General features: G+C 50.1%; 10 protein-coding genes across 10 annotated transcripts; 6 read left to right on the top strand and 4 right to left on the bottom strand.

Moving 5' to 3' along the window:
* Positions 1-3,148: 3,148 nt before the first annotated feature.
* Positions 3,149-3,629, top strand: HER10_EVM0006826 (uncharacterized protein; the record flags this gene model as incomplete). The annotated part of the gene is made up of 3 exons (XM_035476400.1): positions 3,149-3,319; positions 3,384-3,410; positions 3,471-3,629. The coding sequence occupies 3 exons, from the start codon at positions 3,149-3,151 to the stop codon at positions 3,627-3,629; spliced, it is 357 nt and encodes a 118-aa protein (XP_035329530.1).
* Positions 3,630-4,571: 942 nt separating this feature from the next.
* HER10_EVM0010829 (uncharacterized protein) lies at positions 4,572-5,118 on the top strand (the record flags this gene model as incomplete). The annotated part of the gene is made up of 2 exons (XM_035480277.1): positions 4,572-4,717; positions 4,767-5,118. The coding sequence occupies 2 exons, from the start codon at positions 4,572-4,574 to the stop codon at positions 5,116-5,118; spliced, it is 498 nt and encodes a 165-aa protein (XP_035330034.1).
* A 1,826-nt stretch (positions 5,119-6,944) lies between these two features.
* HER10_EVM0000320 (uncharacterized protein) lies at positions 6,945-8,396 on the bottom strand (the record flags this gene model as incomplete). The annotated part of the gene is made up of 1 exon (XM_035470107.1): positions 6,945-8,396. The coding sequence occupies one exon, from the start codon at positions 8,394-8,396 to the stop codon at positions 6,945-6,947; it is 1,452 nt and encodes a 483-aa protein (XP_035328746.1).
* Positions 8,397-10,205: 1,809 nt separating this feature from the next.
* On the bottom strand, positions 10,206-11,686 carry HER10_EVM0006327 (uncharacterized protein; the record flags this gene model as incomplete). The annotated part of the gene is made up of 4 exons (XM_035475915.1): positions 10,206-10,240; positions 10,299-10,454; positions 10,556-10,903; positions 10,966-11,686. The coding sequence occupies 4 exons, from the start codon at positions 11,684-11,686 to the stop codon at positions 10,206-10,208; spliced, it is 1,260 nt and encodes a 419-aa protein (XP_035329459.1).
* A 915-nt stretch (positions 11,687-12,601) lies between these two features.
* On the top strand, positions 12,602-13,555 carry HER10_EVM0008719 (monooxygenase; the record flags this gene model as incomplete). The annotated part of the gene is made up of 1 exon (XM_035478229.1): positions 12,602-13,555. One exon carries the CDS (start codon positions 12,602-12,604, stop codon positions 13,553-13,555), a length of 954 nt encoding a protein of 317 aa, XP_035329766.1.
* Positions 13,556-14,057: 502 nt separating this feature from the next.
* HER10_EVM0002029 (uncharacterized protein) lies at positions 14,058-14,748 on the bottom strand (the record flags this gene model as incomplete). The annotated part of the gene is made up of 2 exons (XM_035471758.1): positions 14,058-14,545; positions 14,610-14,748. The coding sequence occupies 2 exons, from the start codon at positions 14,746-14,748 to the stop codon at positions 14,058-14,060; spliced, it is 627 nt and encodes a 208-aa protein (XP_035328932.1).
* A 3,070-nt stretch (positions 14,749-17,818) lies between these two features.
* Positions 17,819-18,916, top strand: HER10_EVM0012032 (uncharacterized protein; the record flags this gene model as incomplete). Its single annotated transcript, XM_035481436.1, has 1 exon — positions 17,819-18,916. The coding sequence occupies one exon, from the start codon at positions 17,819-17,821 to the stop codon at positions 18,914-18,916; it is 1,098 nt and encodes a 365-aa protein (XP_035330167.1).
* Positions 18,917-19,951: 1,035 nt separating this feature from the next.
* On the bottom strand, positions 19,952-20,642 carry HER10_EVM0006720 (uncharacterized protein; the record flags this gene model as incomplete). Its single annotated transcript, XM_035476298.1, has 3 exons — positions 19,952-20,059; positions 20,122-20,399; positions 20,471-20,642. The coding sequence occupies 3 exons, from the start codon at positions 20,640-20,642 to the stop codon at positions 19,952-19,954; spliced, it is 558 nt and encodes a 185-aa protein (XP_035329519.1).
* Positions 20,643-21,113: 471 nt separating this feature from the next.
* HER10_EVM0010591 (uncharacterized protein) lies at positions 21,114-22,086 on the top strand (the record flags this gene model as incomplete). The annotated part of the gene is made up of 2 exons (XM_035480046.1): positions 21,114-21,584; positions 21,658-22,086. 2 exons carry the CDS (start codon positions 21,114-21,116, stop codon positions 22,084-22,086), a joined length of 900 nt encoding a protein of 299 aa, XP_035330008.1.
* Positions 22,087-22,404: 318 nt separating this feature from the next.
* On the top strand, positions 22,405-23,354 carry HER10_EVM0007148 (uncharacterized protein; the record flags this gene model as incomplete). The annotated part of the gene is made up of 2 exons (XM_035476714.1): positions 22,405-22,645; positions 22,717-23,354. 2 exons carry the CDS (start codon positions 22,405-22,407, stop codon positions 23,352-23,354), a joined length of 879 nt encoding a protein of 292 aa, XP_035329571.1.
* Between the last annotated feature and the right edge of the window lie 1,047 nt (positions 23,355-24,401).

The following is a 24,401-nucleotide window of genomic DNA, read 5'->3' as shown; positions in this document are numbered from 1 at the left end:
ACTTCCAAGGGTGCTGCCACGATTGAAACTCCGCCTTGTGCCGGTGACACAGCGGGGTCTGAGACTGGCTCAGCTGGACTGCTTGCTGTGTGCGGTGCCGGTTCAGCCATGTCGGAAGTAATAGTCTGGGCCAGTCTATTGAGAGATATTCCTCATATGATTGTATGTGCTGTTCAGAATGAACCCCGCAGCTTGGCGGCGCAAACAGTTGTTGGTTGCTCTGTTGAACGCTTGTTGAAGCAACGTAAGTGGCTGATTCTCTTCTATACCAGGATCGAGGTGGGTTTTCGGGTGCTTGCACCAACAACAATGACTGGCAGTGCGGGATCAGAAAACGGGGGCTAATGCTGATTGGGGGGCAGATGCAAGGGTCATCAGCACTGCTTTGCAAGGGCTATCGACTCTCTGGCTTTTGTCACAAATGACGAGATCTTGACTCGAAATGTTACTGGAACGAAGGATGTAAACTGGTACACACATCTTGTAGAGAGCGGGCCCCTCAAAGTTGAAAAGATCCATTGAGGTCACAGTTCTGTTGCTGAAAGCCGGCACGGTTTGCGGAACAAAGTCATTCTCTCATGCCTCCATGTCTCTAGATTAATGCATCAGTACTTAGTCTGGGATCAGCAGAAATTTTGACATGACAGAGCCTTGCTTAGAATCAAATTCTAGCTGCGTTCAACGCGACATGGACCTTTCCGATCGATGAGTAGGAACAACCAAGACGTACAGCGTAATCGCTCAATGAGTATATGTGCAGTAAAGCCTGAGCCGGCATGCATTTCCTGGTCTGTAGATTCTTGGGTAGCTGGTAGTACCTTATTATGAAGGTCGAGTATCATTGAGCCACCCATGTACCACCAGTTCCCGAACCATCCTTACACATCAACTTTCCATGACCTTACTTCTCTGTACCGTACGTCGTGGGGTTCTCGGTTATTTTCTTTTCATCGGTTGATTATGTACTTGACTCTTCTGGATCGTCCCAGGTTCCATCCGGTACCTACTCAACATATAATATCTCCGGAGAAGTCTCTGGACCAACAGAAGCTTTGACGCTCGGTCTTTACTTCTTTTTGTCGAGACGTATTTTGTGACTATTTTGTACCAGAACCGCTTCTTTTCTTAATTTGATTGCTGGTTCAATTTTCTGCTGTCCAGTCGTCTAGCTTAGCGCTGCACGATGGCTCCCCTGGATGTTGGTCTGTGTCGTGGGTCACGAGGAGGCCTAGAGTATTAAGAGTACACTCTCAGAAAATGTCTGTTCGCTTGACACCGCCTTCTTGGTAAGACGCGGACAGGTGTTCTGCCGCCTTTCGATGACATTGATGCTGCTGCTTACGTAAGGCTTTGGTGCCGTCCTGTTGGCGCCATACTTCCATTGTGCTCTGGGACATCAATGCCGTAACAAAACGCCAACGGAGGCAATCGGTGATTCACAAGTGTTAATTGAACAGGCGATAGTCAAGAGGCTTACTCCTTTGAGCCAGATACGTAAAAAGGCTGTCGGATTCAGATTCTTGAGTTTCATCCAAGACGTCGGCCTTTGGAACTATGTCTCAACAGTCAATCAATAGAGCATGTCAATGGTGAGTCGGGCCTTCAACTTGACTGTTTTCGGATTGGAATCAAGAAAGGTTGGAGCGCTGGACTACCTAGAGTCTATCCTATCCTTCTCCAGCTTACAGGGCGTTCAAAACCTGATTTTGAAGAATCGGAAGCCTCATTGTCCATTTCTCCGAGAGAAAGACCATATACTTCGATAAATCCGCATCCCATGTCATCTAGGTACTTCACCTCCGTCACATTGAACATGTCAAGTTACAATTGAAGTTGCGAGTCGCAATTAGTGAAGTGGGAGTGGCGATCAAAAGAGGTTAGGGCATATGGTCCATGTGGGATGCCGGGAACGTTTTCATACGCGGGCAGTTTTTGCTGAATTGGGTGTCTAGCTTGATTGACTCCATCATCTTGGAAGCTTAACTTGTGGCGACGCTGGGCCCAGGCATGCCAAGACCGCATTTCATTACGATGTGTTTTCGTACCGACAATCTGGAACGTGCCCCCAGGAGTCAAGGAACGGCAAGTTGTACTACTCATCCTGTCTTCAGAAGTTTAGAGTCCCGAGCGCCGAAAACACTTTTCCCAACGTCCATCTCTCCATGTCACTGTTTGCACTACAAAAAATACGTCGACCGCCTTGCAATAGTGACATATACTTCATACATGTATGGAAACAAGGTACATTGGTCAAACATGACCAATGCCGGATTCTGGACAGACTTGATGATCGCTGGAGTAAAGTACGTTACGTCGGACACTAGGTGTTACGAAACCGCTGGGGGAGACAGCCTCCTGATAGCATTAGTACTTACCTGCAGTGATCCTCCCCACAATACCTACAAACATTCCGAAGTTAGGAAATGCGACCAGGCTTGAACGAAACTTGGTTAATCTCCGTGTCTGCGGGGCTACATGTTGAGCTCCGGCAAACCACTCATCAGGCTCTGGACCACAGCTGAATTGAGGTGGATGGGCATAGGATATTGGACGGCTGAGATCAACTCTACCTGGTAGCTAGATCTATATTCTACAGATCCAGACCAGTGTGTTACTAGGCTGTCGGGATGCCTGGGTAGAATCAGGTACTTTGACTCGAGAACTTCATAAGCTTCAAACCTAAGTCTTGACATTCTCTCCTGATGACCACCGGGAGACAGCAAACAATCAAAGTTTTGCAATCATACTAACCAAACTAGTGAACTAAAATAAAGAATCGTATCTCGTGTTTCTGAGGGTCGCGATATTTCAGTACATTGACGGCGGTGATCACTGATGAGACCATGACTGGATGTTGTCGACACCCTCGCGACCGGCGTGTTTGTAAGACGCCGGTTGAGATTATCGAGCGGGGAAGAGTCAAGTTTCATGGCTTCTTGCTACTCTAAGTTATGTTCATTGGCAAGGAAAGAATAATCCAATACTCGCGCAAGATGACTGCTCCTGAAGTACATAAAGGGTCAACTGTCCGGCGTGCTTCTGCCATCACTTCCTCATCAACCTCATCATCATTGCCATCATCGCTTCAATCCTTGACAACCATCTACTCCTTCGATTAAATCTCCATCTCCTAATTCAAATTGTCAAGATGAAGTTCTCTGCCTCGACCATTCTCTTCGCCGCTATCGGCGCTTTCTTCGCCCCTGGCGTCGCCGCGGACCCTCACTACGAGTGCTCCTGCAGCACCTGGAACGGTCGAGGTTGGACCTACGACTGGCAGCTCACCTTCAACGCCTGCAAGAACAACTACGAGGGCGAGGTACGCATCTATTCGGAAACCGAATTCCCAATGTGGTGTCGATCATTGACTAACACGATCACAGGCCAACTACAACCACGGTCAAGGCAGGGTAAGTTTATTCACTACTGTGACGGTAGGGAGGTCTAATGCTAACATTTCGCGACTAAAGTGCAAGTGGTTCTCCCACAAGCGCGTTGATGGTGATGACTGGAACCACGTCTGCGAGGCCCAGGCTCGAGATGGATACTACCCCGTGGCCAACGATGTCATCGACTCTACCCAGCCTAAGATTACTGGAAAGTCTGGCCACGGGTTCTGCAAGCGATAGAGCTTTGCAAAGGAATTCTTGAGCTCTCAAAGACCCCGAGTTGACTGGGGGTTGAAGGATTTGGCTCAGAGATAAATATTCGACCGCATTGAATCTCAATTGTGGTGCTGTTTGTACCTTAGTACCTACTCTATAATACTCTGAAACGTAATTATCAGACATATAAAATCAATGATTCTTGATTCGCGAAGTTTCTAAAATGGCCTAATTAGCCTTAAAAAGAGGAGTTAAGGATTTTGTCTATTCTCTACTCGAAGATGATACTGTCTGACATTCAATCCTGAAACCATGTCGTTTCTGTCAATCTGTGTTAACATCTTTTCGTCGTTCGCAGCAACGTTGGAGCAATTTAGATTTCCATGAATTGACTTCGCAACTCAGCACTTAATTTTTGAGGAGCTGAGCACGCGACTCGCGCCAAATGTCGGCAGTTCACCACGCCTGATCTTAACGAACTTCATTGAAGATGGAATATTATGTCAAACTTAAACCAAGGAGAATTAAGATACTATCAAGCTTGAATCGCAATGGCTCGGTACCGATCAAGGTAGTTAAGCCTTGGTTTCCCTCTAGTACATCGCGAAAGTCTCCGGTCCAGTCATCTCGGCTTCGCTGGCTGGACAAATTGATCGACATGGAGGTTACTAAAACACACCTGTTACTCTTCCTGAATTTCAACATCAGGCGAATTGGCTTTCCCCTATTGAAAGCTTGTCTTATTGATTTCCCGTTACTTTACAAACAATGCGAATGAGATGCCGAAGAGATTCCCAGTTGCCATGGCCCATCTGGCAGGTTCATCTAAGTGATCATTGAACTTGCCTCACCCTCCCCAATGGTATAAGTCTCTCTGGGAGACGCCGACTTGAAACCTTTGTATCCCACAACTTATCCGCATCACTTAAAATTTGAACTTCACACTCCTTCGCTCAGATTAAAATCATGAAGTTCCTCGCAGCATTGAGTCTTGCTACTGCCGTCTCGGCATTGGCTGTCCCTCCTGTCGAGCATGACCCTTCTGCGCATGAGGATGCCAAAGGCTCCCTCCAGATCATCAGCTCCGAAGTTCAAGCTCCCGAGACCATCAAGTAAGCCAAGTGACTCTGCCTGCAAATTGCGTGTCTAACATCCTGGTAGTGTCGCCAGATCCAACAACGAAGTCACTTCCTCCATTGCCCTCGAGAAGCGCATTGACGGCATACCCATTCCTCATGGAGTTGCTTCTCCCAAGTCACTTCTTCTCATGGGCGTCACTGTTTCCTTCCACATGGTCGGCGGATGGGTTCGCCAGGGGAGTCGCAACGTGTGGACCTACACTTGCAAGGGCATTGTCTTGACCAACAACAATGACAGGAAGGCGGTCAGCATCTTTAGCGCTGGCATCAAGTACCTGACCAATTACATTATGTCTGAAGGCAGGGTCTGGACTGTGAATGCTCCGGAGGGAGGGTTTGCGGACACGGTGAGCATCAATATCGGAAAGGCTTAAATTTACTGCCAATGTTGTGTACCTTACATAGTGTTGAGCAAGCTCAGTTCCATGCGGAGGAGTTGACTAATCGGACTTGACTATTCATCTAAAGAGCATCTTGTGGATTGTGAACAACTCATTGCGCGTGTTGCCAGAAGTCCGCTCAGCCAAATGCTGAACCCCGTAGTCTCTCCGAAACGAAACAATTTTCCAGGCTTCTCAGCTTTGGGCATGCACACCTGACTTGATATATGTGTTCTTAATGCATAGCCTATGAAGGACTCTATATTAGGGCTTCAGGAAGTCAGTGAACTTTGCGACAGGTACTTCAGTCATAAAGAGAATCCAAAGTTCTCGAGCCCCAAGCACGTAAAACGAATACTGATCATATCAATGTCGCTTCTTTCTCTCGCTCCATTGGCAACTTAATCATCAGTCGCGAAGGAGATTATATTAATTCGTGACGGGTCTCTCGGACGGAAACCCTGGTCACGATGAGGCCTTCCTCATCGTGCGGCGTATTGTCTTGCACCAGAAACTGACTCGAACCCGTTACAGAATCCGAACTTCCCTGTCAACTCAGGTTTAAAGTTCAGTCTAACCAGCCTCCTGGGCCCTCGAACTGGAGCTTGGCCACCCGAGTCTAGCAGAAAGGGAAGGAGTTCCCACTAGGAAATGATTCGTGTGCCCACGGCGCTCGTTAAGTCCCCGCGTATAATGGAACAACTTCTATGCACATGATACGTCAAGCAGCACTTGGCGCGCCGTTCATCTCAGCTATCAATGAGCACTGCAGATCTGTGCCCGTGAGACTAGGTCGTTTCCAAATGATCGGCCTGCTCCGGTTCTATTCCGGGATGAAACTTCACGTGTGTCCTCCACCCGCCCGAGTATTTGCAAGTGTCGGGGAGATTAATAATGAACACGAATGATGCCGACTGGAAAATAAGAGCCGCGCAACGTCGATGTAGATCTTTACAAAAGAGAGACATACTTTCCCTTTTCCCCAGTCAATCAAACCTTCTCGGCCAAAAACTTTCGTTTTCGCTATTTTCTTCCCAGATTCTGCCAGAACTCGGTACTTTCCATTAAGCTTGATTTTTAACTTCGCACTATTGAATTCAATCAAATCACAATGAAGTTCGCACTCGCCGCATCTTTCTTCGCTGCTATTGTTGTCGTGCCGGTCACGGCCGGAGAGTGCGGCACGTTTGGGACCGACTTTGGAGCTTGTTTGAACTGGTGCTCTGATACCAACCCCGGTGCCGAACGATACATTATCGACGGATGTTACCGGGCTGTGTGCTCAAGCTGTAGACCTGCGAAGGAGCGATGTGAGTTGACTCTGGTTTTCTGAAGCCAAGCGTCGAGGAGAAGTTTACTGACAGAGGACCCGTACAGCACTCGAGGCACGAGTCTTCCAGGCGTGAGGATACCAAAAAGCCATCGAGTAATAGCACCAGATCAAGTCTTCCAAGCTGGCCATCCCAGCTTGACATCCTTTACACGAGTTCGAGTGCGACACAAACCACTTCTCAATTCGCTTTCTCTCTCCCACCGCTATCATATCTATCGAGGATTATTCGCAATCAGAATCGTTATTTCACGGCTCGAGGCCGTTATTAGTTTTAGCTCAGATACCCGATAGCAAAATATCACAAACTCTTGAGGTTTTCCGCGTTGGATCCAGTGCTGCCATCAATAATACTCAATCTTCGTGATCTAGGATACATAGACTCTTCCAACTGAGTCCGCCGTTGCATGGGTATCATGTATTCCATATCCCCCGATTCTCAACCATGAACTCCTCTTAGCCTCTCCCTCTTCTGCGTCTTATCCCAAGTTCAAGACTTTCCCCCAATGGCCGGCGCTTCTTCTCCACCGCCCACAACCTTCTCATATGCTGGAGCTGCCTCGCTAGGCCCATCATAAGCAGGAACCTCTTCAACAGGTGGCGGCGGTGCACTCGATGACGAAGCTACCGCAGATGCCCTCGTCCTCCCACTTGCCGTATCCTCATCTGGTGCCAGAACAAGCAGCTTTTGACTTCCCTCACACTTCCAGCTTTCGCCCGCCACCGACAGCTTCACCTCCCAGTGCAATACGTGCTCAACCTTTACGCAATACGTCACAAAGGTGGGCACGACCGTCTGCCCAAACGAGCCTGCACCGTTTCTTTGTCCGAGAAGCAGTCGTCCCAGCGCGTCAACTCGCAGATCCAGGACAGCACCAAGGTCTAGCGGAACTTCCTTGGGACCCGAGGGGACAACAATGGTGCTATCTTGGGCTTGGAAGAGATGCTTCAATCGCGCCAAGCAGAGTTTCCGCGTCTTGTTTGCGTCGTGAGGATCGAGAGTTCCGGGGCAAATGATGCCCGTTGTCGTCTGCAGCTCCAGCTCCATCTGCTCTATCGTCACCGTCTGCGGTACATCCTCAATAATATCCGATGTCCGATCCCTGGATGGTGTCAGATGAAGCAGGAACGGGATGGTCGCCTCGTTTCCCAGCTGAATCACCGTGGGATACTGCACATCGAGGGTGTAGTGGAAGGTGGGAACTTTGGACGAGCCAAAGAACTTCTGCGTCTTTTGCTTGAACGATAGCTCCGCGTCAGTCATTCCAGGTAGCAACCGCTGACTGCTCACGCACCCAGTCTTGTTCCGCCTCTCCAGCCTAAAGTCGCCGATCATTGGCGATGGTACCGGAGGCGAAAAAACTCTGACAGGCATCGCCGCCTTTACGACTGTGCTTTTCCCATGCACCGTCAGCTCGGCCTCAACCCAGTACTCGACGAAACCATGCCAGCTCTTGTTGAACCCAGAGCCGTCGAAATGAAATGTCCCCGGCAGCGGTTGCTCGGGTAGCCCTAGGCCGGTATGACTCCCGACGTTGGGGCGCAAGAAGCACGCCTCCTTGGCACTCTCCCCGCCACAGGCATTCACGGCCCTAGCATCCGTATGCGTCGGCAATGCGAGCGCAAAAGGCCAGGATACAGGTTGGCCCCCAGCTCCGGGCGCGACGTGGACAGGTCCGCGGTGGACTACATCGCCGACGGCGTTCTCAGGCCAAAAGTTGAAACGGGAACGGTAGTAGCTCTTTTGGTTATTGCCGCGAGATACGACGAGTTTTGCCTTCGCACGGCCAAAGAGGCGGACGCGAACTGTGGCGTTGGCGGCGACGATGTGCGATTTGCGAACGATGTGGCCGAGAATGACGCTGCCTCCGTGAAGGGGCGTTTCTGGGTGAAGGAGCTGTATCGAAAGATCGAGGTTATTCTTCCTTTCCGTGGGAGGCATAATTGCTTCAATCCGAAACTTTCTTCGCTCAAGAATGAATCAACTGATGGGTCTAGAGAGAAAAGAAACATCGATGGCTTAAAAACCTGAGAAAACCGCTGTGTTTAAGCAGGTCGTGGATTGCGGCACAGTCAGTAAGCACTTAGGAACGGACGTCGCGCCAGGCAGCGACAATGTGGTTAGCGCAGTGGCGCAGGTGGCGCTAAACCTGGACGAAGATGTGGCTGTGTAACATTACTTGACGAGTTGTTGACAGCCCACCGGCTCCCTTCATACCTTATCTCACAAGTCTGTTCATCTCATCTCATAGACGTGTCATCTAATCTTCTGGAGATTCTTTATTCTCTCTCTACGCTTCGTGTCAATGTAACCGTGCCATGTGGTTCATGATCCCAACTCCGTTGCGCTGCCGTGCACTATCCACCCATTTGATACCCATACGCCCTTCCTACCTCTCTTTTCGGTATCCCACTGGTACAGACGACGCCATCTGCCGTTTGTGATAGAAAATCTGCTTCTAGCTTCCATACAATAGTCTGTAAACTCCTAGCTGATGAAACAAACTGCAACGAGTTGTATCCTAGTCCCCTGAGAAAGATCAGATTTATTCAGAGGGACACACCTGCCATGGCGGATATCAGACAATCTAGATGGTCACCTCGATCTCACTTTCTCAACATACTTTCTCCAAGCAATATGTATGAGAGAGAGACATACTTTAGAGGTTCCATAGAGTCTCGTCAGCGTGCCCCGGTAGGGAGACATTACAGTTGCCAAGCGTGTCCGCATACGATATAAGTTCCACCTGTAACTTACAACTTACTTAATTGAAAACCAACGGCACAAGTAGGACATGAAGAGACTGAGTTGAAATCGATTACCTATATAAAGTGGCCCTATCAAATGTGCAGCCCTTTTTGGTCAAACGCTACGATTGCCGGCAAGAGTCTTGATAACCACCCCCTGAACTACGCACAATTGGTCAATCTCGCTGCAGTCTCAATAGGTTCTATTTCAACTCGTCACAATCCTCTGAAAAGTAAAAGAAAATCGCGTAAATCGAATTCAACACGTGGGGTTGACGGTCCTTTGAGAAGAGACTGCGCTGTCCCAACAGCCCATATCACTTTACGGTTCACCAAGTCGTTACCGCACCCTAATCCGGCTGCTGTGAGCATGTGCATCTACGTTTTAGTAAGATTAAAATATTCTTAGTATATTACGTCAGTACTTAATCGCTGGCGTTTAGGACAAATATCACAACGTCAACGTGAGTGATAAATGGCCAAATATCCGAGCAGAATATGAATACTCGAATTAAGACAAACTCAACGGCAACAGAAAGCAACAGTCTAAAGTCTACAATCCAATTTATCTCACATTTGAAAGGCTTTTATCTAAAAGCCCGTCGACTCAAATATTATGACTTCAAGTCGCTGAGGAAGCCGACAGTGACCTTGATGAAATCATGCAAAATCAGTAATGGAAGCCCTTGAGGGAGAATAGCTGATGCAAATCGTGAGGACGTTATACTCTACATTCTATGGGCTAAGGCTACTAAACAACGAGCGAGCATTCAAACTCATGATTGACAATATGGCAAAGTGTTTCCAGGCGGAATTGTAAGGTTGAAAATGTTATATTTCCGAACGTCTATTTGCAATCTAGCTCGCTCAAGTAGCTTTCATCGCCTTGAAAGAGTCCTGTGAGATAACACAAGCCTGCTGCACTATGTGGCAAGATGTAAAAGTATATTCTACACGACATTACATATAGCTCTAATCCTGTAAGCAACGAAACACCTTTAGTTTAGACTCTCTTCGTGGCCGTCCAATATTGTGTCACTGACTCCCCTATTAGATATCGTTTTCATCGCCCATAGGAAGATGAAAGGGTACTCACCATAAGTGAACTTGAGCAATGATTCTGGTTGTTGAGCGTATAGGCTGGCAATATTCTTCCGTGATGAAAGGTCCACGTCGAATCCAATCAGATCTGCCAGATGAAGCACTTCCTCGGCGGAGAGCTGAAGGGCGGTGTGGGTACCGTATTTTAGTGCTACGTAGCCACATGTCAGTCCGAATTTGCTGGTTGGATTACAAGAAAAACAGAAAGATCAAAATTCATGGAAGAGCCCTGGAGTAAGAGTGATGACTTACGTCCAAGATTGACCCAAGTGCCACCAGGCTTCAGCAGCCGGTGGATATTGCTCAGAAAATCAATGATGTTGCTGCCAATGTCAATGAAGAACAATGAGGCAACGGCGTCGAACTGGCCGTCCTCTGGGAACATCTCCAAGAAGTCGCCCTCAATGAACTTGACAGCCTTGTTCGGCATATGATCCGGCACCGTCAGGGCTGTGTAGCGCGAGGTGGGGTTGGACTGATGGGTCCATTTGGTCACAAAGGGATGAATAGTATGTTGATGCAGTGAGGTTGTATGGTTTGTAAGAAGGTGGTGAGCCAAGATTGAGCTGAAGTCGAGATCATTGGCCGTAACATCATACCCTGCATCCATGTGTCAAAACTTGAGTTCACGCCCACAAGTCAACTGCGGAAAGGATACGCACCCAGATCAGCAATGTCGCTTGCTAGCCTGCCCATACCGCATCCAGGTACAAGAACCTTCTTGCCCTTGGAATTCTCGCCAAAGTGTTTCTTCAGGCCAGCAATGACGGGCGGGAAAGTAGCTTCCCTCTCCTTGGCGCCAAACGTGCTCCAGTCTCGCGAAAGGTGTCCAAAGGTCAGGTCCACAAGACCAAACTCGGCATCATCTTCGTCCGTCAACGGTCCTGGACCGGTTTGGTAATGCTTTCTTGAAATCTGTGCAATCTGCTTCGAGAGACGAGCGTTTACATCAATGCCTTCCGTAGCCTTCTCAAAGTGCGCAGGATACCCGAGCTTGTCGCTCATCAGCTTCTGGGCAGGCGTCTGGCGGTCGTACCGCGCATACTTCCGCTGCAACACTCCCTGGGCGAGAGACGCATACTGCTCGAAGGAGTTGATGGCGTGTGCCAAATCTTCGGGAAGCTTCTTTCCTCTTTCAGTTGCGCGTACAACCTTGGCAGGCCTCGTGGAAGTCCCGACGGGTGCTTTGGAAATGGATGGTGGAGGGGTGTCTAGAGGGGCGTTGAGCGCAACGTGAAGGGCTTCAGCGCGTAAGGAGAGCTTGGAGAAGAAAATTGCGACATCAGACAATGAGCCAGACCCGCGAAGGGCGAGGTAGAAGGGAAAGATGATGCAGAGGAAGAGAGCAAGGGAGCGGGAAGGGAAAATTGACGAGTACATCATTGTGATTGCGGCTAGGTGTGAATTTGCGCCAGGAGAGATTATTCTTGTTGCCAAATGCAGCTTTGATAAAAGCAGAATGAGCTTGAGAAGTGGATGAACGGTGTGATAAGTGGGAAAGTCCTTTCCCTTGAACCTCCTCGGTAGCTGCGATTCCCCCTCAGGGCCAGATACTTTGCATCCAGTCTCGAATATCAGAAGTCGCCGCAGGTATCAGAGCACAACGGCTGCGCCCGCCGTCCGGCCCCAAGCGATGGGGTCTACCGTCTGAGCATTGTCTGAATCGAAAAGTGTGGATTACCACGATTCACGGTCCCTCGGATGGTAACTGGGATCATCTCTGTTCAGGTTTAGAGTTCTACAAGGGGGGCGTGTGTCCCACTCTGTAGTGACTTGAAGTAAACCTTCGGCTAGTGAGACAGGAAGCATCCCTCCCTCTAGTACAACCAGCCTTACCGCGAGCTGCTGGCGAGTCAAAGACCATGGAAAGTTGCCCGGTATGGAAAGTATCTCGGATGACAGGCCACGTCAGACTCTCTGCCGAGCCGAATTTCTGGCACCGTAGCCAACGCAACTTGCATCGGAGCGAAGAGACGTTTACGATTGAAATGATGACGCTCCGTGGTGATACTAGTGAATTCAACGTGATGATAATTGAACTGGTGAACTATTTTGTCCTGCCACAGCGTACTAAAGCATTTGCAATACTAATTGAGGTAAAACTTGGCGTCGGCCAGCGGAATGGCAGTATAAGTCTTTAGGATACTCTCTCATTGGCCGAAACAGCGCTTAAGTGGAACATAATCCAAACAACACAGTCAAACTGCTTATTTAACCCTGTAACTGCCATCCATTCTGTGTGACTGCGTCTATCGTGCCGTTTCTCTAAGAACCTAAACCCACATTCTTGTTAGAGCCATGGGCCGAACAATTCTGTTTCTCTTTGCACTTGTCATTTTCTCAGTTACCCCCAGCCACGGACAGGCAACAAAGTGCGGCAAGCTCTTCGAACGCAAAGAATGGCGAACATTGACCCAGGAAGAGAAATCTGGCTGGGTGGGAGCTGTGAAATGCCTCGGAAGCATACGGCACCAACGATTGTCATTCACGCCGGAACAAACCGTTCTCGAGGGAATGAGAAGTCTATACGATGACTTCTCGTACTCACACGCAGCAGTAGAGCACAGCGCACATAGGAATGTCTACTTTTTGCCGTGGCGTATGTTCCGCCTCCTCTCAACCTTTGTTCAACACTTCTATATTGACACCTGCGCAGACCGCTGGTTCCTCTATCTGTTCGACGCGTCTCTCCGCCAAAACTGCGGGTACAGTGGTCCAACGCCATACTGGGACTGGTCGCGTGATCACGCGGACCTGGTCGGCTCTTCCGTGTTTGAAGATTCACCCGAGTTTGGGCTAGGCGGGACTGGAGACTGTAGTTCTTCGCCCGAGGCTGATTGCAAGGTCACTACAGGCGCTTTTGCCCAGTTCGAGCTTGCCTGGCCGATCCCGCACCCACTGCGTAGGAACTTGACGCTCATCACTGGGTGGTTCGATCATGAGAAGCCCCAGAACTCCACACTGGGCCCAGACTCTGTGCGGAACTCGACTGAGCATCACACGGGCGACTTTTACAGTTTCCAGCACTCAATGGAGCAGATGCATAATCATGTCCATAACTTCGTTGGCGGTGACTTGGCGGGGGACTGCCCAAAGAAACTACCAGCGGACGATTGCAAGGACCTAGCCGTCGCCTTCACGCCTAATGACCCTCTATTTTGGTTGCATCATGCGCAGCTTGACCGTTTATGGAGCAAGGTGTGTACTCCTTCCAAACCTTACTTGATTCGACTGTCATATCAGATATACTAACCTGGGTTGATGACTTTTACAGTGGCAACGCCGACACCCCGCCAATTTTGCCGCTTTCTCCGGCATACCCTTTCACTCGTTCAATATGAGCGACCCGCAATATGATGTTAAAGCTAGCGCAGATTACGAAATGCCATTTGATGTACAGAGTGTGCCCGTGACGCCGAGGCAGGTTTTTGACACGGAGGCTGGGCCACTATGCTATCAGTATTTAGATGATGAGTGACAATCTTTGGGTTAGAGTAATAAACAACGCAACTTGGCTGGCGTCTTGGGGATCTTAGTCCAAATCAGTGACACCCTGGTCACGTTTGCTATGCAACCCCGTTAGAGTTCAGCTCTGCCTAAGTCTGTGCGCGCCCACTTACATGAAGCGATTACACGAAGCGCATGCAGGGAATGAAGCAGAAGATGCAGACCAGACGAGTTACTGAAGCGAAAGATGTGAACAAGTGAAGAATTTCTGTTGCTATACATGGAGTTCTCATTTCAAGCAAGATCTCTATAAACTAGACTCATTGATCCTCTCAAACATTTCAGGCGTCCATTTCGAATGTTGCTCCGCCATCCAATCGTGCACCTGTCTCCAGTCCCGGCAGGTGTGTTTAGCTCCATCGCCTGCAGCAACTTTATCACCATTGGGAAGTTTCTTGTTTGTGCCACCAGGCTCGATCGTTGTGTCAGCAGCGCAAAGAATGCCCTGCCGCAAATAGTGGAAGCAGTGCTCCGTGTGGTCAGACCCGTCGTCTCCATTGACGAGCACGGCACGAATGTGGCTCAAGCAGTGCATCTGATGCCACATCGACACTCCAAACGCAAAGTGCTCTTGGCCTAGAAAGACGAAACCCTTTCCAGGGGGACGGATTGCGTTCCATTCGACCGTAGAAGCAAAGCCTTCCATCCCGTAGTGCTCAGGATCATCTACGAATTCGGCCTGAATGGTGCGGACCTTGATAGGAAGCTCATGTGGTCGGTCACCTTCGAGGTAGGCTATTATGTGTTAGTTACATGGATAAGAAAGAAACTACTAAAACAACAGGAGGATTTGACGTACTGTATGACTGTAAACCACGGGTCAAGACGCGGAAGGAGAAGAAGAGAGCGCCCAAGTTCAAGACGAGGCATACGCAGAGGGCTGCGAAAAGGCCGAGTGAGGGGCCTCGTAATTGAGACTTCAAAGACTTCAAAGACATGATGGCGTGCTGGCAGGGTAGTGCGTTGAGAATGTCAAAGAAAGAACACAATCGTTTGGGTCAGCAGCGCCGGGAGTGGGCGAGGAGTGTTTAACAGATCTGTAGCCGTATCCGCCCTCACCCTCGCTTGAGTAGATGAGTCGCGATGATAACATGGGGCGGTGCAAGAGGATTCGCAACTTCGCAAGTATCAAAAAGATCTACTGATGAGAGTCAGTTGTCCAGGGGTTGCATCGACCATGTGGAGAGAGCCCAAGTATGCTGACAGGGACCGCATGACAACCTCCGGTCCCACAAAAGCTGCTCGACATACGACGACAGTAAGTTTCATCGTCTAGATGAACGTCTAGATGAACTTCGGAATCTCCGTTGCTATTTTGTTGATGACGAAAAGCACCGCAGGACTGTTTGAGGTTCCACAAGATCTGCTCGCTCGACTTGCGATGAAAGAAAGTTTTGGCATCTAGATGAACCTCGGGAATCCGGATCCCAGTAAGTCAAACCCCCCACTTCCCGGCACCCCCCTGTTTCTGGCACCCACAAAAACGCGAAAATCCACCACAACGCAATGCCCACCCCCAACCTCCTTTTATCACAACATTTTCAATTCGAGTCCAAATGGGCTCATTTTTTGCACATACCTTCTTCTATATCTAATGCCTCAATATACCGAAGATCAGCTTCGTCAGGCTCTCGAGGACATCTCAAACGGCAAGAGTCAAAAGAGAGCCTCATTGGAGTATGGGATACCACGATCAACCCTCCAACTACGTCTCCAAGGTGGTCAGACTAGGAAAGTGGCTTTGCTGACTGGCAGAGGCTGTCTCCTGACCAGGAGAGTAAGCTGGCACAATGGGTTCGCATTCAGGCTTCGCTGGGCCTCGCACCAACGCACCAACAGGTGAAGGAATTCGCAGAGCGAGTTCTGGCTGCTGCTGCTGGGGATACCAAACCATTAGAAAAGGCTGGATCTATGCCTTCGTGAGAAGGAACCCTATCATTAAGGTTCAGAGAAGTCGTTCCATCGATTCTAGACGCGTTAATGGGGCATCTACTGAGGTCATTAGGAACTGGTTTGTTCCTTGCTATCCCTGAGATCAAGGACATCAAACCAGCCAACAGATATAATATGGATGAGACTGGCATCCTCGAGGGTCAGGAGCTAATGGGTTAGTGCTGGGCATGGCTGAGACGACGTCTGTTCGCAAGAAACAACCTGGGTCGAGGGTCTCTCTATCATTGAGTGTATCTCAGCCTTGGGTAGGCACTTCGTCCTCTTATCATTTTCAAGGGAAGACGGTCCAACAACAGTGGTTTCCATTACATCTGGTTCCATACGATGGGTGGGAGTTTACAGCAACAGATAATGGCTGGACTACAGACTTAACTGCCATTGAATGGTTAGAGAAGGTGTTTATCCCACAGACTATGCCCGAGGCTGAGGGCGAGGCTCGACTGTTGATTGTGGATGGGCATGGGAGTCATACGACGACAGACTTCATGTGGAATTGCTATATTAACAATATCCATTTACTGTTCTTACCACCACACTCCTCTCATGTCCTCCAGCCACTTGACCAGTCTGTCTTCAGCCCTGTTAAGTCAGCCTATCGGAAGGAGCTCGGTTACTTGTCTCAATGGAACGACTCTACCATTATAGGTAAAAGGAACTTCCTGGACTGTTACCAGAAGGCCTCGACTTGCTGGTCTATCAGTCTCGAACATCAGAAGTGGTTGGAAGTGGACTGGTCTACACCCTGTAGCGATGGTTAAGCCCCTGATGAACCCTATGGTATTACCTGAGCCTTCTGCTAAGCCCACCACACCCAAACCAACCAGTCGGGGCAAAAGCGATGCCATAATGGTCAACAAACTACCCCTGTTGAGCCATGGGATTCTGCTTCCTCTGCAGTGGTCTGGTCGACACCCAGGAAGCTGGCAGAGCTCAGCGGTCAACTGCACTTATACACCCAACTCGACAATGATACCAGCACTCAACGGCTGCTGTTCAGGAAGGTGAAAAAGGCTTCACAGAGCAGGCCTGGCAACTGGCAGTTGCCCAGCAGCAGCTGGCTCACCTGAGGGCCTGTTACCAACGCTGCAGTTAGGAAGAGGAAGACTGTTCAGATCGATCCCAACACGAAGTTTGCGAACATCAGGGATATCCATCGGGCTCAAATCGAAGCGGGTGAAAAGGAGGTTATTACGGCTGAATCCAGCGACTCTGAATGCCCTAGTGAGGCTGGCAGTTGTATTGTAGTGGGTGTGGTTGAGGATCAATAGTTAATAGTAATGAGGAGGTTGGGTTGTGATCCCATCGTTTTTGTGGGTGCCAGAAACAGGGGGGTGCCAGGAAGTGGGGGGTTTGACTTAGCGGAAGGAAGGGACCGCAGGTATGGAACAGGTTGCGTGCTCCACACGAAATGATGTGACTGCTCGATATGCGACGAAAGTAAAGTTTCGATGGCCAGATGAATCATGGACGCCCGCAGGTCAATTTATTCGCCTACCAGAGGCGTTGGGGCTTGACCGCTTGAGCTGACGGAGGCTTGGATGGGGCTTGCCCGGCGGAACGGACATCAGGACATCATGACTCCTTCCGACGGCGTATCATGCCAGCGTGCCATCTACATGCCCCCGGCCCTGCTGTTGGAGATCTCCACCAGCCTCGTATACCGAACCCGATAGCTAGTCACGATCTTTGTCTGGAACCTCACCGTGGAATCCACCTGGGAAACTTTACGAGGCATGTTAGAGACTCGGCACGAATGTCTGAAGACCCACGACTTGAGAATTATTGCGAAGGCAACGCCGGCGCAATAACGCACATGCACGCTTCTGATCGTGGGGATTCGTAGTCGTACGGAGGGATTGTCGAACGGATATCCCTCCCATGAGCTTCATCACTTGGAGCTCGAAATCCATAAATACCCAAGGAAATATCGACCATCGAAGGAAAGAGCATCCACAACAACATCTCACTTCACAACAATCATCTTACAATCATTTCAACATCTTCTTCAACTCACTTTTTCTTGTAAACCACCAAGTTTTCAACCAATCATTCAAAATGCAGATCACCAGTGTTATGCTCAGCCTTGCCAGTCTCGGCCTGAACGTTCTTCCTGTTCAGGCCGGGCCTATTCCTGGCGCTGAAGCTGCTCTGGCGGCGCGCCACGTCTACTCTCCTGACGTTGACGAAGCTCCCGTTGAGAAGCGCCATGTTTACTCTCCTGATGTGGATGAGGCCCCTGTCGCTAAGCGTCACGTCTACAGCGTCGACAAGGACGAGACCGTCGAGAAGCGCCATGTCTACTCGCCTGATGTGGATGAGACACTCAACAAGCGTCACGTTTACTCGCCTGATGTAGATGAAGCCCCTGTTGCCAAGCGTCACGTCTACTCTGTTGACAAGGATGAGGTTGAGAAGCGCCACGTCTACTCCCCGGACGTTGACGAGACCCTCAACAAGCGTCATGTCTACTCCGTCGACAAGGACGAGGTCGAGAAGCGCCACGTCTACTCTCCCGATGTGGACGAGACTCTCAACAAGCGTCACGTCTACTCTGTTGACAAGGATGAGGTTGAGAAGCGTCACGTCTACTCCCCTGATGTCGACGAGACCCTCAACAAGCGTCATGTCTACTCCGTCGACAAGGACGAGGTCGAGAAGCGCCACGTCTACTCTCCCGATGTGGACGAGACTCTCAACAAGCGTCACGTCTACTCTGTTGACAAGGATGAGGTTGAGAAGCGTCACGTCTACTCCCCTGATGTCGACGAGACCCTCAACAAGCGCCATGTCTACTCCGTCGATAAGGATGAGGTTGAGAAGCGCCACGTCTACTCTCCCGATGTTGATGAGGCCCCCGTTGCTAAGCGTCACGTCTACTCCGTCGATAAGGACGAGGTCGAGAAGCGTCACGTCTACTCCGTCGACAAGGACGAGGTTGAGAAGCGCCACGTCTACTCCCCCGATGTCGATGAGGCCCCCGTTGCTAAGCGTCATGTTTACTCCGTCGACAAGGACGAGTTTGAGAAGCGTCACGTCTACTCCGTCGACAAGGACGAGGTCGAGAAGCGTCACGTCTACTCTCCTGATGTCGATGAGGCCCCCATTGCCAAGCGCCACGTCTACTCCGTCGACAAGGATGAGACTTCCGCCTAAGTCCAAAATCGGTAGGAGCGAGTCAGGAAAAGTCACTGCAGGAGCGGGTTTGCGGCAAAATCGTTTTGGGCGGTATAGATTCTATGGCTTGCTAGCGAGAAGGGGAGATGTAGTGGGGTGTCTCAGCACTTTTGCGAACTTCCAGTGATCAAATGCGTAGCTAGGTTTGTTTAGTTAAAGGTGTCCTTCTTCGAATCACAATAGAATTTCCTTTTCAACATCAGTGTTCTGTCTTGGCAAGCGTCCCTAAATTAAGCGTATCCCCATATGAGCTCTGCAAGCCATGCAATAAACTTCGTTGCTTATCATTTTAAGTCTACTCTCTTAGCGCTGGTCACACAAGCAAGTATACCAAAACTAAAAAAGAGTAAATCAAGGTGTCGGAGCGCATGGGGGTGAGTAATCGTTTCCGCACGCACGTTTGTTTTGTCCGTCGGCCGGTCGGGTCTCCGCCAGATAGCCTTGCCCCTGACCCCTGAAGACTTGATAGTGGTACGGTACTTTAAGGTTTACTATCTTCGTCTGTGGAGAGCTTGCATAGCGCCATGAAGTCTTCGCGACCAAGGCTCGATCGGTCGCTCTCCTACCGACGCTATTTGCGAGTACGAGACTACTGCTCGCATTATCGGTGCTCTTGCTCTGATGCTGCTTTGATAGCTTTGCCAAGACATTGAACGCTGTGGCAATCCTAGAAGGACTTTGTTTCTAATGGCGTATCTCGAATGTGCACTGGCCTCTTTTGTCATTTCTTTTCTTTTGTTCTTGATTCCTTATGGTAAATCTGTTCGGTTTATGCAAAAGAGTTAGACAGTGACCTTTACTCCACAATATACGTTGGAGTTATACACAAAGATTAAATGGCAGATTTCTAATAGAGAATTGGTGCAAAAACATCCAGCTTAACACCGAGTCATGTTCCTTCCGATGTTGTGGCGTGCCTGAGCATTGATATGATGTATTCTGAGCTAAGATAGGGATGTGAAATTGCAATTTTGACTCAAGACTTTTGAGGAATGAATGCTTCTCAAGCTCTATCTACAGGTATTCGTCCGGCATCGGGATTAGCGTCTCATTCCCAGCCGCACACATGGCCGGGTGCTCTTCGGGGAGAGCCTCTGTATCAGCCATTTTCACATCAGTGCACTATCATTTCATGTCACATTAGTCGATCTCACTTCATCAAGCTCTCAGCTGGGGTAACTCACAAAGTATTGCACCTTACCCGTCGCCGGGTCCTTGGCTTCAAAGTACATGACTCCCATCTCGTTGAGCGTGGTCTCAAACGGTATCGTAACATTGACGCACACCTGCCCAGAGGGCTGGATTGGTAAGTCTTGCAGAATGACATGAGGGAAGTCGTCCCTCTTCTTCGGCACTCTGTTCCGAGTGTAAAGAGCCGTGACAAGGTCTCCAGGATGGCCTGAGAAAGAAAGGAACGTGCGGGAGCTGCGGGCGTAGGCCTGAGGGTTGTGCACGATCTCCCCTTTGGCTGTGTGTTAGATCATGCCAATACTGGGGAGTCTGATGAACTGAAGACTATAAGGAGAAACTTACGGCAAAATGGGTGGAACTCATCTAATTCTGGCCGAGACGGGAGGTTGCCACCACGAGACGACCATGGGTACTGAACGTGGAAACCCGCGTGGGCGGGGGCCGCGGCGGATGTGAGGTTAATGCCGGTGCCGAAAGCAAGCAGAAAAGTAAGGACGGTAGGGACGTTAGGCATGGTAGATGAGATTTCAAGTGCTGGATCGGGATAGGTTCCACGCTGTACGCGGCCATCTGCGGCAGAGAGAGACAGCAAGATGATATAGCTCGTGCCAAGACACCTGACAGCCTACCTCTCAACTGACTTGAGACTGTTGAAAGTCACCGACACGGTCACCCCGGAATGTCAGATAAATTACTCTCGCCGTATTGATCGAGTCAAGTTCTGGTGAAGGTTTGAAACTACAGACGCGTTGCAGTCCCACTGCATCATCATGTTTACGTGCTCCTCAATGGCTAGACTGCGCCACACGGTAGTTCCGCGTGTTGAAGCTTTGTTCGAACTCATCACCTGTCTCTGTCTGGCTATCTCTGGCCTACGCTGAATCACTTCTGATCTTCTTTTTCATCCACAACTTCCAGCTCTCTCGTCCTTTTCCTCATCGTTCGTCGTCTTACTCTCATTTGCCCCCTAGAACGACCTCCCAAGATGTTTTCTAAATCAAAGTCAGACACTTCTCAGTACACGCCGCTCTCACGACCAGGCGGTGGCGAGGGTTCCAGCTCTAGTACATCTCTTGAGAAGCGCTCATCTTCCGAGGATGATGACGATCATCCCCTGTTGGAAGCCTCTGAGAATCTTCCAGGTCTCCAGGCACCCAAACACTGGCAGCTTCCCAAGCTCATCCTCTACATTTCCTTGGCTTTAGCCTTGCTATCATGCGCCAACATCGCTCTGCTTCCTGCGACGCTGTCGAACTACGCAGCTTACCCTTATACAGACTCTGAACTCAATGCCCTTCCCTACGGTGACGCCAGGTTAGGGCTTGACAGAGCAGCCAAGATTCTTCGCCCTCCCAGAGAGTATCTCCGCGCCTGGCCGGACAGAGTGGTGCGAGTGAGCCGCAAGTTGAAGAATTCAGTGTGGGGAAATGGGCCGCAGGTCTATGTGACCGTCGAGGTACGCTCGATTTCCTACCATCTCATTCTCACTATTTTCGGTTCAAACAAGAATACTGATGTGAAAAAAAAAGGACTCAACTATCATGCGCTTCCCGGTTCCTACCGCTGGTATCAACGCTTGCGCAATCAACTGGCTCGCGCCTCCGGAAAATTCCACGCGCATCAAGGACCTGACTACCAAGGGAGACGTTTCCGAAATTGAAGTCTGGCAGCTTATTGCGCCCTCAGCCACTTCGAAACCAGGCTCTTCCACAAACATGGACGAGCTCGACTACGACACCGTGTCGTACTCGGCTCTCCCTGTGCGCGGCGAGCTGCTCGGCGTGCTGGACCTCACCGTGAAACCGAACAGCACGACGGTGGAGTTTGCCTGCCCTAGCGGGGCAGAAAATATCGTGGTAGAGTTGAAGTGCCAGCGCGTGGCGTGTCATGTCAGCTTCATGCATCTGGACACCATGCTGCCGCGATTTGGGTTTGAGTTGGTGAGGAAGAGGGAGTGAGGTGGAGGAGGGACTGACTAACGGGCTGGGGGCAAAATATGCACAGACATTTGACAATAGGATTAGCCGTGGCTGGTAGTGGGCAGCATGTTTTGTTCCTGAATCCTTGGAGGGGTAAACCTAACACAAATACTAAAGGCCAGGTCTCACCCTACATACTTAGTACAAGAGTCCACTGCCCCCAAAGATAGCTTCTAGAAACAAGAATCCACCAGATATTTCATTACTTTACCCTTCTTGGCCGATCACAGGACACTAATCCTTGTTGTATCTCTCAATCACTCATCCAGAACTCACTCAACTTTCACGCTCAACATGATGTCCACTCAACTTGACGCTGCTTCCATTGCTCGTGTTTCCTGGCACGACCCCAAGCACTTCGATGTCCAACTCATCCAAACCGCTCACCGTCTGGCTCTTCTACAGCATTGGGATATTCCAGCAAGCTCCAAAATCTTGGAGCTAGGATGCGGTCAGGGAGATTGCACAACCGCTCTCGCCACTGTTGTGGGTGAGCAAGGCACCGTGGTGGCCGTTGACCCGGCCTCGCTGGATTATGGTGAGTTCATGCTGTCTTCTGTGACTTTTGTTAGTAGCCTTGGCAGTCAGTCCATCTAATCACTCGCGTAGGTGCCCCGTACACTCTCAAGCAAGCACAGGATCACATCTCACAAGGCCCGCTTGGCAATCGTATCAACTGGGTTCAACAAAGCCCTCAGGACTATCTCTCCTCCCTCACTTCATCCAGCGACGCCAAGGCCTTTGACGCAACAGTTCTTGCTCACTGCCTATGGTACTTTTCCTCTCCCTCTCTCATTCTAGAAACCTTCCGTGCCATCAGACAGCACAGCAAGCGTCTTCTCCTTTCCGAGTGGTCCCTGGAAGCAACGAATGCTGCTGCCCGGCCTCACGTTCTAGCCGCCCTCACCCAAGCAGCGCTAGAGTGCCGTAAAGGCGAAGAGAGCATCTCCAACGTCCGCACGGTTTTGGGCCCAAAGCGCCTCACAGAACTCGCTGTCGCGGCCGGCTGGCAACTGGAGAAGGAGAGCCGCGTGCAGTGCGGCGAAGGTCTTCAGGACGGGCAATGGGAGGTTTCTGCCTGTCTTGGATCTGGCTTTGCGCGTGAGGTAGAGGAGCGTGTCAAGGATGAGCGGGAGCGCGCCGTGGTCTTTGCGCTACGTGATGCTTGCGAGGCGAGTTTGGACGGTGTACCGGGGGGTAAGAAGGGAGTTGCTGCCATGGATGTATGGGTTGCGAGCTTCGTCTGAGCTTTCTCTCCCTCTCTTTTCATCTGATCATCTGAACCTTAGAATAGTACCCGAAAAGAATAGAGGAGTCCGTGTTGCACGTAGTTTAGGGTTGCTCGAGTCAATCACCCGAGGGGCTGCGGCAAATAAAGGGAAGTTAAATCTACAGTATGTCTAGCGCTTCCTAAAACACCTGCTTCGTGCGCTCCTACGTAAAAAGCGAGACCGAGATACGGCTAGAAAATAGATTATACCAAGTCTAACGTCCACTTCTTAGCGATCTAGGCCCGAGGAGTTCTCATTGCTATCTACAGACTATACTAGATTCATACATTGCACAAGTGGGTAGTGTAGTATGTCGCAATAGTCATCAAATCTGACGGAAGTTAGTGTGGGGGTCGTTCATTTTACTTTGATCCCTCTACACTTTGCATAACGCAATGCTGAGCAGTGATCATGATGCATGCCGTGGCGGTTTCCAGTCGAATCACCGCTTGTGGTTAGTTGAGCTGAGCGTACCATGCTTCATCAATGGCCCATGGAGACGCGCGCCATGCTTCAAGTGGCTTTTGGGTTACGCACTGGGCCAATTGTCAACGGTCTTTACAAGTTCTTGAGGTAGCAATGACCTGACTCGCGGGTAGTTTAGAGAATAACCCGAAGTAAGTACGCAATCCAGGCGGCCGATCAAATCTCACATGCAGTTTGGGCTGATCTCAGTGAGCCATACGACTGGTATTGGCCTGACTCTACCTCTTCATGACGTTTCCGTCTCGTCTGAAAGAGACAAGAGCCAATTTTGTTAACGACATCCTTGCAAGACTCCTTGTTCTAAAAATTGAACTGGGATTTACGAATTAGAGAAAGCAGCAGATCAGCCCCCAGAACGCACCCAGCCCCATGGTTACTAGTCATTCGGTACGAATGAGATAGAAATACCCCCAGCAAGGATGCAGTTCCAAGCCACAAGACTTCCTTGGGAGTCGACGGGCTATTCTACGTTCTACCTCCCCAGACAACAAGAAACCTTCAGGCGAGGTGCGGGACACCGACCTCCGCCGCCCCGCG

This window comes from Colletotrichum scovillei (assembly GCF_011075155.1).
Source record: "Colletotrichum scovillei strain TJNH1 chromosome Unknown Contig00009, whole genome shotgun sequence".
In the NCBI taxonomy this organism is placed as follows: Eukaryota; Fungi; Ascomycota; class Sordariomycetes; order Glomerellales; family Glomerellaceae; genus Colletotrichum; species Colletotrichum scovillei.
Note: the sequence above shows the minus strand (reverse complement) of the source record. Positions and strands in the feature narration are given on the sequence as shown.